Below are 14,321 nucleotides of genomic sequence, written 5' to 3' on the forward strand. Positions count from 1 at the left end.
AGCTTTTCTTGACTTTTATCTATTTCCTCCTTCCATGACTAGATTTTTCTGCTAATCTATGGCTTACTAATGCCCCCGCAACTCTAACCCAGTGTGACCTTCCAGGCTAAGTCCACAGCAACATTTGTCTGAATGCCCTGAATATCATGGTTCATAGCCAGAGAGAATCAGACTGCCTCAACTTAGCTGAGTCAAGGGGTGCAAACATGTCTGTTCATGTCCTCTACCTTAGCTAGATCTGTAGATGGAAACAGACTCTCTTTGAAGGAGCTGTGGGAAAGCTAGACTATATGTCGAGTGTCAGTTCTTGAATTTTCACTCTTCACAAATCTTCACATCTAAGAAGGAGTGATCACTAGGGTGCCTGGCTGGTTCAGTAGTAGAGCATGCAACTCCTGATTTTAAGGTCTTGAGTTCAAGCTGTATGTTGGGTGTAGAGCTTACTTAAAACCAATTAATTAATAAATTAATTAATTTAAAAAGAGTGAAAAAATAAAAAAAGAGTGATCAAGTTCTATCAGTTCTACCTGTCTAATATTTCACAAATCTAACCACTTCTCTTCATTTCCTTCTCTCGTTTAAGTCACCCTTTTCTAGATCTTTCCAATGTGTCCCTACATTCACTCTCTTTCTTCTCATCAGTCCTCTATGCTGCAGCCAGAGTGACCTTTTTAAAGTATCAATTTGAGGCGCGCCTGGGTGGCGCAGTCGGTTAAGCGTCCGACTTCAGCCAGGTCACGATCTCGCGGTCCATTAGTTCGAGCCCCACGTCAGGCTCTGGGCTGATGGCTCAGAGCCTGGAGCCTGTTTCCGATTCTGTGTCTCCCTCTCTCTGCCCCTCCCCCGTTCATGCTCTGTCTCTCTCTGTCCCAAAAAAAGTAAATAAACGTTGAAAAAAAAATTTAAAAATAAAGTACCAATTTGAGGGGTGCCTGGGTGGCTCAGTCAGTCAGGCATCTGACTTTGGCTCAGATCATAATCTCACAGTTTGTGGGTTCAATCCCTGTGTTGGGCTTTATGCTGATAGCTCGGAGCCTGGAGCCTGCTTTGGATTCTGTGTCTTCCTCTCTCTCTGTGCCTTCCCTGCTCATGCTCTGTTTCTATTTCTCAAAAATGAATAAACGTTAAAAAAATTTAAAAAAATAAAGTACCAATTTTATAATGTCACTTTTTTATTTAAATCTTTTCATAGGATATGTCAAGACTGACATCTGACTTGTAGATATCTATATATCAGTTCAAACTTAATATGACTGTCTTAGTTTCCCAGGGCTTCTGTACAAAATTACCACTAATTTGAAGGGCCTCTGGGAAGATGGCAGGGGCAGGCATGGCTGCCCTGGGCTCTTGGGTACCTCATCAGAGGTGGGGCAGAGAGGCTGTCTTCTTAGGCTTCCACCAGGGCCTCAGCACGTTACTTGCAAGGAAGTCGGAGTGGACGCCACGGTGGGTCCCAGCTTGCAGACCAAAGTCATCAGTCTCTTTTCTTAGTCGACCAGACCTTTCAAACCTGGCTTATAAGAAGCTAAAAGGCAAAAGTCCGGGAATTATCTTCATCCCTGGCTATATTTCTAACATGAATGGTACAAAAGCTTTGGCGATTGGAGAGTTTTGCAAATCTCTAGGTCATGCCTATATAAGGTTTGATTACTCAGGAGTTGGAAATTCGGATGGTAACTTACAAGAATGCACAGTGGGAAAATGGAGAAAAGATGTTCTTTCTATAATTGATGACTTAGCTGAAGGACCACAGATACTTGTTGGATCTAGCCTTGGTCGATGGCTTATGCTTCATGCTGCAATCACAAGGCCACAAAAGGTCATTGCTCTTGTTGGTATAGCTACAGCTGTAGATGACCTAGTGACACAGTTTAATCAGCTCCCTGTTGAGGTGAAAAAGGAAATAGAGATGAAAGGTGTGTGGACCATGCCATCAAAATACAGTGAAAAAGGAGTTTTTGACATTCAGTACAGTTTCATTAAAGAAGCTGAACACCACTGCTTGTTACATAGCCCTATTCCTGTGAACTGTCCTGTACGATTGCTCCACGGCATGAAAGATGACATCATACCTTGGCATACATCCATACAGGTTGCCGACCGAGTAGTCAGCAAAGATGTAGATGTCATCCTCCGAAAACACAGTGATCACAGAATGAAGGAATAATCGGACATTCAACTTCTTGTTTACACTATTGATGACTTAATTGATAAGCTTTCAACTGTAGTTAACTAGAATCACATTTTTAGTTGGTGTATCAACTAATGGATCCAGAAAATTGGAAGAAGGACAACAAATGAAAGACCCTGATACTTGGGTTTTTTCCTCTTATCTCTCTATTTTGTAAATATAACATGAGTATTTATTTAACTATGTATAATGTAAGTGATACAAATTGTGACGGAAGTATAAGCTGCCATCTGGAAAATTTTCTTCCTTCTATCCTTGATTTCTTTGAATTGAAGTAGAGTTGACACAGTGTTATAATAGTTTCAGGGATACAACATAGTGGTTGGACAGCTCTATATGTTATGCTATGCTCACCACAGATGTAGCTGCCACCTGTCACCATGCAGCACTATTAGAGTGCCACAGACTATTCCTTCTGCTGTACCTTTTGTCCCGTGACCTACTCATTCTGTACCTGGAAACCTGTGTCTCCCAGTCCCTTTCACCTATTTTTTTCCCATCCCCCCACCCTCTCCCCTCTGACAGCCACCAGTTTGTTCTCTGCATTTATGGGTCTGTTTCTGCTTTGTTTGTTGTTTGTTTTGCTTTTTAGGTTCCACATATAAGTGCAATAATACCGTATTGTCTTTCTTACTTACTTGCCTTACTTACTTACTTACTTACTTACTTGTCTAACTTACTTCACTTGACCTAGTACCCTCTAGGTCTATCCATGTTGCATGTTAATTTTTTTTTTTTTATTAAAAGATTTCCTACTTTTTCATTCAAGATAATTTATTTGCTAAATGCTTATGTTAACCAGGGAAGCTCTTAACTGTGTTCTCTTCTACTTAGAATTGTTAATAAAGCTTGAATTTTTTGTCCTTTGTTTGTCATCGGTCATATATGGAAATTTGTAAAATTGCTTCTGATTTTAAAATGCTATCCACAAAATACAGGACAATGTTTATTGAAGTAAATCTTAAATGATTGGAAAAAATGTCTCAGGCATAAATAAAGTTCAAAACGTCAGAATATGACTATTAAAAAAATTACCACAAATTTGGTGGCTTAAAACAACAGAAGTTTACTTTTCACAGTCCTGGAGGCTTGAAGTCCAAAAGCAAGATGTTAGCAGGACCATGCTCCCTCTGAAATCTCTAGGGAAGAATCCTTCCTTACTTTTTTCTAGAATCTGGTGACTCCTGGCAATCTCTGACATTCCTTGGCTTGAACTGCATCACTCCAAACTTTGCCTCCATCTTCTCATGGCCTCCTTTTCATGTGTCTCTCTGAGTCCCCCCCTTCTTATAATGAAAACTGTCACGGGATTTAGAACCTACCCTATATCCAGGATGATTCCATCTCTTAAGATCCTTAACATCTGCAAAGACCCAGCATTCTGAGATTCCAGGTTGACATGAATTCCAGGGAACTATTACTTAACTCATCACAATTGCCTACAGGCCTTTTATGATATGGTATCTACTTACCTCTCTAGCCTCATCTCTTACCACTCTCCATCTCTCATTCAAATCTTCAATCATACTAAAACCCCTTGCAATTCTGGGACCACAGGATGTTCCTTCTCCCTTCTGCAAAAAGATCTTTGCATTTCCTGCCCATCTCTGTCTGGAATGTCCTTGCTATCTCCCTTTGCCTGACTCTTACTATTTTTCAGATTCAGTTGCTCTAGGAAGTTTTCCTAAATCTCACCCCTCATTTCCATTTGCTCCCCTCACCCTAGATTTACCTCAATCATAGCATGTTTTGCACTATTTCATCATTTTAATTGCTGAGTCACTTCTATAGATCTCTTTCCCCATTTCTTTGCCAGTCAAATAATCAGTAAGGGACCAAACATTTCTTGTTTTGTTTTCTTTTTAAATTTTTTTTAATGGCTATTTATTTCTGAGAGAGAGAGAGAAAGAGAGAGAGACAGAGCGTGAGTGGAGGAGGGGCAGAGAGAGAGGGAGACACAGAATCCAAAGTAAGCTCCAGGCACAGAGCCTGACACGGGGCTCAAACTCATGAACCATGAGATCTTGACCTGAGACAAAGTCAGATGGTCAACCAACTGAGCCACCCAGGTGCCCCTCTTGTTTTGTTTTCATTTGTAGTATTCTCAGAGCCTAACACAGCACCTAATAGGCACTCTACAAATGATTACAGAATGAATCAATCAATCAATCAATGAAAAGCAGTTCACATATGGTAAGAATTTCCAGATGTTAAAATTGATATGCAATAGCATCCGTGGTGGTTTCTTTATTCATGTTTCTCCTTTAAAGAGAATATTAACTTCATCTGAGGAAACTGTGAGTACTCCATGAATACTGAATATCACATTAGGCAATATTAAATTACCCCATTTGGTTTTGGTGTTGCATGAGATGAAAACCCACTTTGAACTGACTGTAGCCGTATTCATTTTGATTATCCTTAGATCAAATAATGTAAGATTCTCAATTACAGCCATAAACTTGAATGATGTAAATTATCATATGAATGGGTTTGAATTCCATATTAGTATTAACTTTAAGGAAAATTATGTAGTTTTTTTCTAAAGAGAAGAAAAGCTTCTATTGAAGTTGGAAAATGTGTATACCTGTAAGTGAAAGAACCAGAAAAATAGCCTTAGAGAAAAGAGAAAGTTAAAGTATGTAGATAGTATTGATTATCTGCAGGTAACTCACCACTCTCATTACAATAGAATTTAAATTATACAGTCACCTTGAATAAAATTAGGACAGAGAAATGTTATTAGGAAGATCACATTTCCTTTTGTTAATTTTTGGAATGAAAGGCTCCCAGGATTTTTCAATATTTTCCTTTATGGTTAACAAAACATCACGGATTATGTAAATATGTAGCAGGATCTCACACTTGTCAGAATGGCTAAAATCAACAATACAAGAAACAACAAGTGTTGGTGAGAATGCAGAGAAAAAGGAACCCTGTGCACTGTTGTTGGGATTTCAAACTGGTGCAGCCACTCTGGAAAACAGTATGGAGTTTCCTCAAAAGGTTAAAAATAGAACTACCCTACGATCCAGCAACTGCATTACTGGGTATTTACCCAAAGCATACAAAAACACTTAAAGGGATACGTGCCCCCTCAACTTTATAACAACATTATTTACAATAGTCAAGATATAGAGGCAGCCCAAGTGTTGATTGATGGATAAAGAAGATGTGGTATATATATACAATGGAATGTTATTCAGCCATAAAAAAGAATGAAATCTTGCCATTTGCAAAAACATGGATGGAGCTAGAGAGTATAATACTAAGCAAAGTAAGAGAAAGACAAATACCATATGATTTCACTCATATGTGGAATTTAAGAAACAAAACAAACAGGGGCACCTGGGTTGTTCAGTCAGTTCAGCGACTCTTGGTTTTGGCTCAGGTCATGATCTTGCAGTTTGTGTATTTGAGCCCCGGGTCAGGTTCTGTGCTGACAGCGCAGAGCCTGCTTGGGATTCTCTCTTCCTCTTTCTCTGCCCCTCCCCTATTCATTCTCTCTATCTCTCAAAATAAATAAACTTAAAAAAATTTTTTTAAAAGAAACAAAACAAAGAAGCAAATAGGAAAAAAAAAGAGTGAATGAGACAAATCAAGAAAGACTCTTAATTATAAGGAATAAACTATTCTTTACCAGAGGGGAAGGGTGGGGATGGGCAAAATAGGTGATGGGGATTAAGGAGTGCACTTGTGGTGAGCACTGGGTGACGTATGGAATTGTTGAATTACTATATTGTGCACCTGAAACTAATATTACACTGTATGTTAACTAATTAGAATTAAAATAAAAACCAAAAAAAAAAAAAAGTATGTAGCAGGCTAGCTGGGTTACCTGAAAGAAAAGAACTTAAAAGCTAATTGTGGTTGAAGGACATCATCAAGTAGGACATCAATGATGGAGACAGTTCCTGGAGTCCCTTGGTTCCTGTGATCCCCCGGTCATGGGGAAGCACTTGTAGCTTGTGTTTAAAGGATTTGTAAGGACCTGCCAGAGGGGTGGCAAAGTTCTCCAGACTAACAGCAACCCAAGTTTCCAAGGGGCATCAAGAACAGAATAACTCAAAGGTGGAGGGACTGAGCTAGCTGTGATGAGACTAAGAAAGGGGAGTTTCTGGTGACTGCCTGGTCTTCAGACTGTCCTTGGGGAACTAAGCAAAATGAAAGAGGATGACTAGTAGATAAAAAGACTACCCTTTACTTCACGTATTCCCTTCCTCCTCTCTTCTCTTCTTTCTTTCTTTCTTTCTTTCTTTCTTTCTTTCTTTCTTTCTTTCTGAGGGAGAGAGTGGGTGCAGGAGAGTGGGGAGCGAGGGGCAGAGAGACAGAGAGAATCCTAGGAAAGGCAGAGAGAGAGAGAGAGAGACAAGTGGGGCTCACGCAAAGCAGGGCTCGAGATCACCTGAAGGGGAGCTCAAGCTGATGAACCAAACTGTGAAACCATGACCAGAGCGGAAGTCAGAGGCTTAACACCAGGTGTCCTTCTCGTCTCTCTTTCTATCCTCTCTCTCCCTGTTCTCTCACACACCTGCTGTCTGGCCGTCTCTGGATTATTGGAAAGTAGGAAAAAAAGCAAGACAAATCCCTGTTATTCACATAACCTTTCCCTGAAGCCTATCTTTCTGTGAACAAAGGCCATGGCTGGAAAGAACTAGATACTCATCTATAACCCTCATTTCTGAAAATCTAGTCATTCATTGTTTTTTAATTCATTCATTTGTTCATCATTCATCATTCAACAAACATTTATTGAGCCTATAATGTTCTAGGTATAAAATTTATCTTTCAGATCAATTATTTTCAATCCTTTTTCTTTAAGCCATGCAAGCATTTCTTTTCCAGTAAAGGATCACCGATGCTCAATATGGAAAACATAAAAGCTGCACTGAGTAAATTGGGGTGAGGACACAGAACTTGCCCAATTCCTACCCTTCCTTGCCATGCAGCCCCTGAAAGATTCTGTGGAGCATAGCATACATACACTGTCCTGTAATGATCACTTTTGGAGGATGCTAGTGAACCACTGCATTAAGTTTGAAAACTGATAAAGAGAGCAAAGAATTAATCATTACTCCTGTGCTTCCTATACACGCTGTCCCTCAGAATAAGCAAATATTTGATGAACAAGTTTCTCCTTATAGGACTACCAGTAGAAAGAAGGAACAATATTGAATTCAAATATCACCATTTTGCAATCTCTAATGAATCAACAGATCAAGTCAGTGATCATCAATGGTGGCTAACATCACAAAGAACAACCAGACTTTCTGTACCACCTAATAGAAGAATGCACACCACCACTCACGAGGTTGTCTTGGAAAATAAATCCAGTGTCAATCTGGTTAATCACTAGATCTCATTTACAGAAAATTTAAAGGAGAGAGGATCATGAAGGAATTCTGTCCTCTGCTTTTCTTGAAGTTGGCACCCCATATCAATATCTTCTTCCCGACTTCAGGTGCTCCAGCACTAGCTCAGAGACCTAGATAGAACAATTGAGGTATTAAGTGGATAATTTGTTTATCTTTGAGGTTCCAGACAGAATTCTCTCTCCTCATCTTCAATTCCTCATTCTCTACCGGATCGCTTTCATGAACATTTAAATGTGCAATTGGTTCCCAGTGCAAGTGGTTCCCTAAATCAGATGTATATTGTCTGTCAGTAGCATTCGTTGTAGATCCTCTTTGAAGCCATTCTGTTGTCCCTGCTATTGTGATATTGCATTCTTCCACTGGTTGTCCAGTCTCTCTGATCAGAGCTTCTCATTCTTTTCTGCCAAATAATCTTTACATGTTGGACATTTTTAAAGGCTCAGACCTGGCTTCCCTTCCTTCTCGTTCTGTTCTCTTTCTCTTTCTCTCTCTCTCTCTCTTCCTTCCATCTCATCATACCCCTATCTTCAATTACTCACACTTCTTTAATGATTTATATTCTGATGACTCCCAAGTTTTTATTTCTGGCCTAGGTTTCTCTGATCACTTTAACATGTCTGCCAATTCTTTGACAATCCTTTCACCAATGATGGGGTCTAATTCCCCTTTGCTCAAACATGGCTTGGCCTTATGACTCTTAAATAGAATGTGTGTAGTAGAATACTCTTGTTGGCAGGGATGCTATGTGACTTCTGAGGCAAGTTAGAAGAGGTGATACAGCTTCCTCCTGGCTCTCTCTCTCAGGATGCATGGTCTAGAGCCCTGAACCACCACATAAGAATTCTCATACCCTGAAGCTGCCTGAGAGACAAAGCAGAGACCATACTGAGGTAGACAGAGATGTCTGAGGAGCTTCAGCTGTTCCAGACTCAGAATCTTTCCCAACACAGTGTCAGGCATGTGAGTGAAGAGTCTTCCAGGTGACACCAGTCCCAGCCATCAGTTGACTGTGACCTCATGACAGACCCAAGCCAGAACACCTCAGTCAAATCATTTCAGATTTTGACCCACAGAAACTGGGACAAGTAATAAATGACTATTATTGTATAAAGACACTAAGTTTTGGGGTGCTTTGGTACTTAAAAATAGATATTCAGAATACCCTCTGACTTTCACACAGACATCTCCTGAAGGAATTCAGGACATGCCACCCCAAATATGCCACTTTGGCATATTGACTATTTTGAGCTGAAGGCACTTGAGAAGCAGCAGATGCAAGAAGGGCTCTCTGACCTCCCCTTTCCTCTCTAAAAATAGCCCATAAAATTTCCCATGAGAAAGGTGCCCTCTTCCTGTAGCAGAAATAAAAGAACATCCATATCACCAGAAATTGGGAATTGACACTGAGATGGATCTGTACAGATAAATTTACTAAAATCTTTACTTACTAAATTTATTAAAATCTTACTGTAATCTTACTAAAATCTTACCTTTATCTTCCACTAATCTCTTCACTCCCCACCCCCACCACCCCGTACATCTCCTAGTCACTTCCCCATAATTTATTGCCTCTAGCCCAAACCTCCTTTGTCTTATCATCTCTTTTCAAATATATTATTTCTTTATCTAAAAGGTATATATATAAACTTTTTGCTCTGGGCACATCTCTGGGTCATTTTCTTGTGAAGATTTTCATACATGTAAAATTCTAATTAAACTTGTATGCTTTTCTCCTGTTAATTTGTTTTAAGTCAGTTTAATTCTCAGGCCCAGCCAGAGATCCTAAGAGAGTAGAGAAGAAATTTTTATTTCCTTCTCTCTGGCCCTATTGTTTCCCCATTTTGTCCTCTTGTTAAGTAGTTCATTACCTTCCTCCATCACCCACCTCCCAATCTTAGAAACTTAGCTTCTTGGTTGATTTTCATTTGGTACTTGGAACAGTACTTCCCTCAATCTTTTCATATTTATTATCTGCCTTCTGCTTCCTAGAATTCTTATTTAGTAGCATCCAAGGCATTTGTGCAATATTTAAAAAAAAAAAAAAAAAAAGATCCCCAGGGTGTAGCCAAGGCAGACAGCCTATAACAGAGACTCTTACATATGCATGCATATATTGGAATGAAGATCCAAGTGTTTCATGAAAATAATTATCTCTGACTGAAGTAGAAGAACCATTAAGAACCATTAAACTTTGACATGAGTTGTTGATGAAAGCAATAATTTCCTTTCCTAGAAGACATTAAAAGAATTAGATTCAAAACAATTTAGGAATCTGAGTAGTAAAGATACTGTCAGTTCTAAAGCTAGGATAAAGATCTGAATGGCCAATGACCTGTGAGGAATCTAATTTTAAAGGCTAATACAGGCTTGGATTAGACGTATTTGTACCCAGGGGTGCCTGGGTGGCTCAGTGGGTTAAGCCTCACACTCTTGATTTCAGTTCAGATAGAGACCCTGGTCGGGCTCCACGCTGAGCATGGGGCCTGCTTGGGATTCTCTGTCTCTGTCTCTCTCTGTCTCTCTCTGTCTCTCTCTGTCTCTCTACCCCTTCCCCATGTGTGCACTTGTGCTCATGCTGTCTCTCCCCCGTCTCTCTCACTCTCTCTTAAAAAAAAAAAGAAAAGAAAAGAAAAGAAAAGAAATATTTGCACCCAAAGCAATGTTTCTGTACACAGTTCTAACCTGATTAGTCCTACCAAGGGATAAATGATACATTTTTTTGGACTTGATTTCTCTTGGCCTTGATCTGCAACAGGAATGGAAAGAGCAGGATGAACTAAGAGAATCTTTGTCATAGTACAGGAAGGGGAGGAGCAAGAGAAGAGGGTCAGGAAGACTAGGAATTCCCAGGTCTGCCCCAAGATGGGAGGAAATGAGACAGGATGACAGACAAGTTAAAACAGGTTGTGCCCTAGATGGATTCATATGGAATTTCTTTGGGGCTTCCATAAACACATCTGTATCTCAGAAGGAAGAGCTGTCTGCCTTATTTTGTGAGAAATGTTGGTCATGAATGTAAATAAATAGTCCCAAGCTATTGTGTGTTAAATCGAATAATTCTTTGATAAGAAAATACAATAATGAATGTTTTGAGACAGGGAGAAGGAGAGAAAGAGAGAGACCTTCACAAAAAAAAAAAAAAAGAAAAAAGAAAAGAAAAGAAAAAGAGAGGAAGAGAGGAAGTAATCCTTCATAGATTCCACAAGAAAAAAATACTAACGGAGGGCCTGGCTGGCTGTGGGTAGAGCATGTGACTCTTGATCTTGAGGTTTTAAGTTCTAGCCTCACATTGGGTGGAGATTACTTTTTTTTTTTAATTTTTTAATGTTTATTTATTTTCAAGGGACAGAGAGACACAGTGTGAGCAGGGGAGGGGCAGAGAGAGAGGGAGAGACAGAATCTGAAGCAGGCCCCAGGCTCTGAGCTGTCAGCCCAGAGCCCGACACAGGGCTCAAACTCACGAACTGTGAGATCTTGACCAGAGCCAAAGTCAGACACCCAACCGACTGAGCCACTCAGGCGCCCCGAGATTACTTTTTAAAAAATTAATGAAGGGTGCCTGGGTGGCTCAATCAGTTAAGCATCTGACTCTTCATTTTGGCTCAGGTTATCATCTCATGGTTCATGAGTTAGAGCCCCACATCAGGCTCTGCACTGACAGTGTGGAGCCTGCTTAGGATTCTCTCTCCCTCCCTCTGTCTCTGTTCCTCCCCCACTGGTGCCCTCTTGCTCTCAAAATAAATAAACTTAAAAAAATTAAAAATTAAAAATTAATGAAAGGAAAGACCAGGTTCAATGTTATCTATACTGCAACATATTGGAACATGAAATAAATCAGTATCTCAGTCCTCAGAAATTTTAAGACAATGAATAACTCATCTAAGGCAATGTATATTTAATAGAAAAGTCCCAAAGTGAAGCACTGCAGTAATCTAGAATGAACATGAACAGCTTCTGATGTTAGGCACATTAAGAGTGAGGTGTTTTGGGAAAACAGCTTTCTGTTTTTGACAAGTACAACATCCGAGATGACATCTGAATAATTAATATGTTTAGCCTTGATAATACATTTTCAGAAGGAATGTGTTACTCTGGATACAAATTTTCAAATAGCGAACAGCACTTCTTACTGTCACCTGCCATTATGTGTCTTTCATCATCTATTTAGCCAGCTGTGCTGTTATGTAGGCAAAAGCAAACGTATAACAGATGCTCCTAGAACTTAAAGCATGAGGTGTTTTCAAACATGGCTAGCTACATTGCTTAGAAATGAAAGGTGTCTGCACTGGAAAACAGATTAGTTTATCCACTAAGAGTAGTAGATAATGGAATAAAATTCACCACCTGCCAGCTAGCTATGTGTTCTTGCGCTAAGTTATTTAAACTTTCCAAGCCTCAGTCTTCTCTTCTTCCGGGGATGGCTATGATAATTAAACAAGATAATTCACTTAACAACAAACACATCTGGCAAAGGGTAAATGTTCAATAGATGTTAGCAATTCATTATTTAATTCTTATTGAATCGCATATGTGAGAGCTTTGGCGAGCAAGGAAATAGTTTGAAGAAAGCAAGTTGGTTTGGTGCAGTACTGCAGCTGAGGCTGCTGCTTAGTGGCAAAAGACAATCAAAACAAAACAAAGAATACCTGTATGAGTGGTGCTCCCAAACTCTCACCTCAGCTTGAAGCAGAGAAGTTCAACTTTTATCATCTATATATTGAAGTTCTGGGTAAAATCTCAATAAAAAGTAGGGCAGCTGGGTGGCTGTAGGAATCAAATAAGATCAGTATAAGAAACTGCCATGGAAGCATAACATTTATAATATTATATAAATGTGTCAAGTTTAACTTGCTATCTTCAAAAAGGCTAAGTATGAAAGCAAAGACAGGAACAGCCTTGGATGGGATAGATGACCTCTCAGGCCCTATTAGATCTGTCATTAAGACCTTGAACCAAAATAATCATTTATATCTAACTTACTGAATTAAAACATTTTGACCCAATGAGGACCAAATAACAATTAGATGATAACACTGTGTTTAATGCGTTACTACAGTAAATCTGTAGATCAAGTAAGATCCAACTATACCCATTATTTTTGGAAAATAATAGAAAAGAGCATAGTTTCTATCATTTTTATAGATACAGAGCTTAACAAACTTTTAAATTTATTTTATTTAACCAATGTTCCACTCTGCTGAATTTCATGACGCAGAAAATGGACCATATTGTAGAAAAGGCTATTGGGAAACCCAAAATTGAAAAGTAATGATCACAAGCCACTATGGAAAGTGGTTGTAAAGAATTGAATGAAAAATGAGTAACACTAAAAAGAAGTTAAATCTCCCAACTTAATAATGAGTCTACTAAAGAAGTCACAGACTGAAGGGGTGATAATAACCACCTCGTTGGATAATAAATTTGATTTCATTTCTGTTCCTAAGACAGCAAATTTATGAACAGCTCACAGTGGTGCAAAAAGTAATTTGAAATACACAGTAAGTTAATCAATGCTTGTTTTATGATTGCTGACCTAGGAAATTGCTGGCTGAGAAAGAGAAACACTCTGGGTCTCAGCTTCCAGTAGAGCCTCTCAGGCCTTCTCATCTGGTTTTTCTTCTTGGGTTGTCTCAATCCCTCTCAAAGTTCCAAACGGTCACCTTTACATGGGTGTGTGCCCTTCTACCACTAACTTCACTCTCTGGGCTCCAAGCTCGTGTTACTAATGGCCTACTTATTATAGGGCAAAAAACTGTCCCATTTTCCTTAGGAATGAGATTTCCAGGATGCAGACTTTCAGGGCTCTAACTGGGCAGGGCCCAGCCACACTGGGACAGGATACAACTTACTACTACATAACTCTCCTTGGTCACTCCTGAGGCAACTTACACTCAGCATATCCAAAAGTTATTGACCATCTTCCCCTTCAATGCAGTTCCTCACAATATTCTCTCCAGCAATGCTTGGCACCCTGTCTGTGCTGACTACCATGTTAGAAACCCTGAAGTGATCACAGACCTATCCTCTTCACCTATCTCCCACACAAAATTAATAGAGTCCTCTGTGTGCATCTTCTGAAAGCGATCGATGTCTCTTTAGTTGGTTTAACTTCCTTATAATCTCTTACATAGACTATTGCAAAGGCCTCTTATAAGATAAAAATGATAGGGGCACCTGGGTGGCTCAGTCGGTTAAGTGGCCGACTTCGGCTCAGGTCATGATCTTGCGGTCTGTGAGTTTGAGCCCCACATCAGGCTCTGTGCTGACAGCTCAGGGCCTGCAGCCTGTTTCGGATTCTGTGTCTCCCTCTCTCTCTGACCCTCCCCTGTTCATGCTCTGTCTCTCCCTGTCTCAAAAATAAATAAACGTTTAAAATATAATAAAATAAAGTAAAACAAAATAAAAATAAAAATGATAATTAAATATGCACTCTCTGACATGCCTCATTACTTATGTTATTTGGGCTCTGTATTCATGTTTCTTTATTAGTAAAAAATATTAATATAAAGACTGAGGAAATGTTTCAGAGTAATGCGACATGATAGAATCTTAGATTAGGGGAGAAAGTTCCCATAAAGGATGATATTGGGACAATCGATGAAAACTGAATATGGACTATAAGTTGATAATAGTATTTTATCAATATTAAACTTCATGAATTAAGTCATCACTCAGTAGGTATGTATCTGAATGTCTTTGTTCTTTATTTATAAGTTTTATGTATTTATTTATTTGTTTGTTTGTTTATTTATTTA

The 14,321-nt window shown here is 39.2% G+C and overlaps 1 protein-coding gene across 1 annotated transcript; it reads left to right on the top strand.

Annotated features, from left to right (window-relative positions):
- Window positions 1–1,315: 1,315 nt before the first annotated feature.
- Window positions 1,316–2,177, top strand: LOC124501565 (palmitoyl-protein thioesterase ABHD10, mitochondrial-like). The gene has a single exon (XM_047065903.1). The coding sequence runs from the start codon at window positions 1,316–1,318 to the stop codon at window positions 2,165–2,167; it is 852 nt and encodes a 283-aa protein (XP_046921859.1). The 3' UTR covers window positions 2,168–2,177.
- Window positions 2,178–14,321: the final 12,144 nt, after the last annotated feature.

This window comes from Lynx rufus, unplaced genomic scaffold, assembly GCF_022079265.1.
Source record: "Lynx rufus isolate CCGP_SWC_20201006 ecotype Redwood Valley unplaced genomic scaffold, mLynRuf1.p SCAF_1, whole genome shotgun sequence".
Classification (NCBI taxonomy): domain Eukaryota; kingdom Metazoa; phylum Chordata; class Mammalia; order Carnivora; family Felidae; genus Lynx; species Lynx rufus.

Bases quoted from the DNA above. Each gene is read 5' to 3' on its own strand.
- LOC124501565 (XM_047065903.1), top strand. From the start codon at position 1,316: ATGGCAGGGGCAGGCATGGCTGCCCTGGGCTCTTGGGTACCTCATCAG.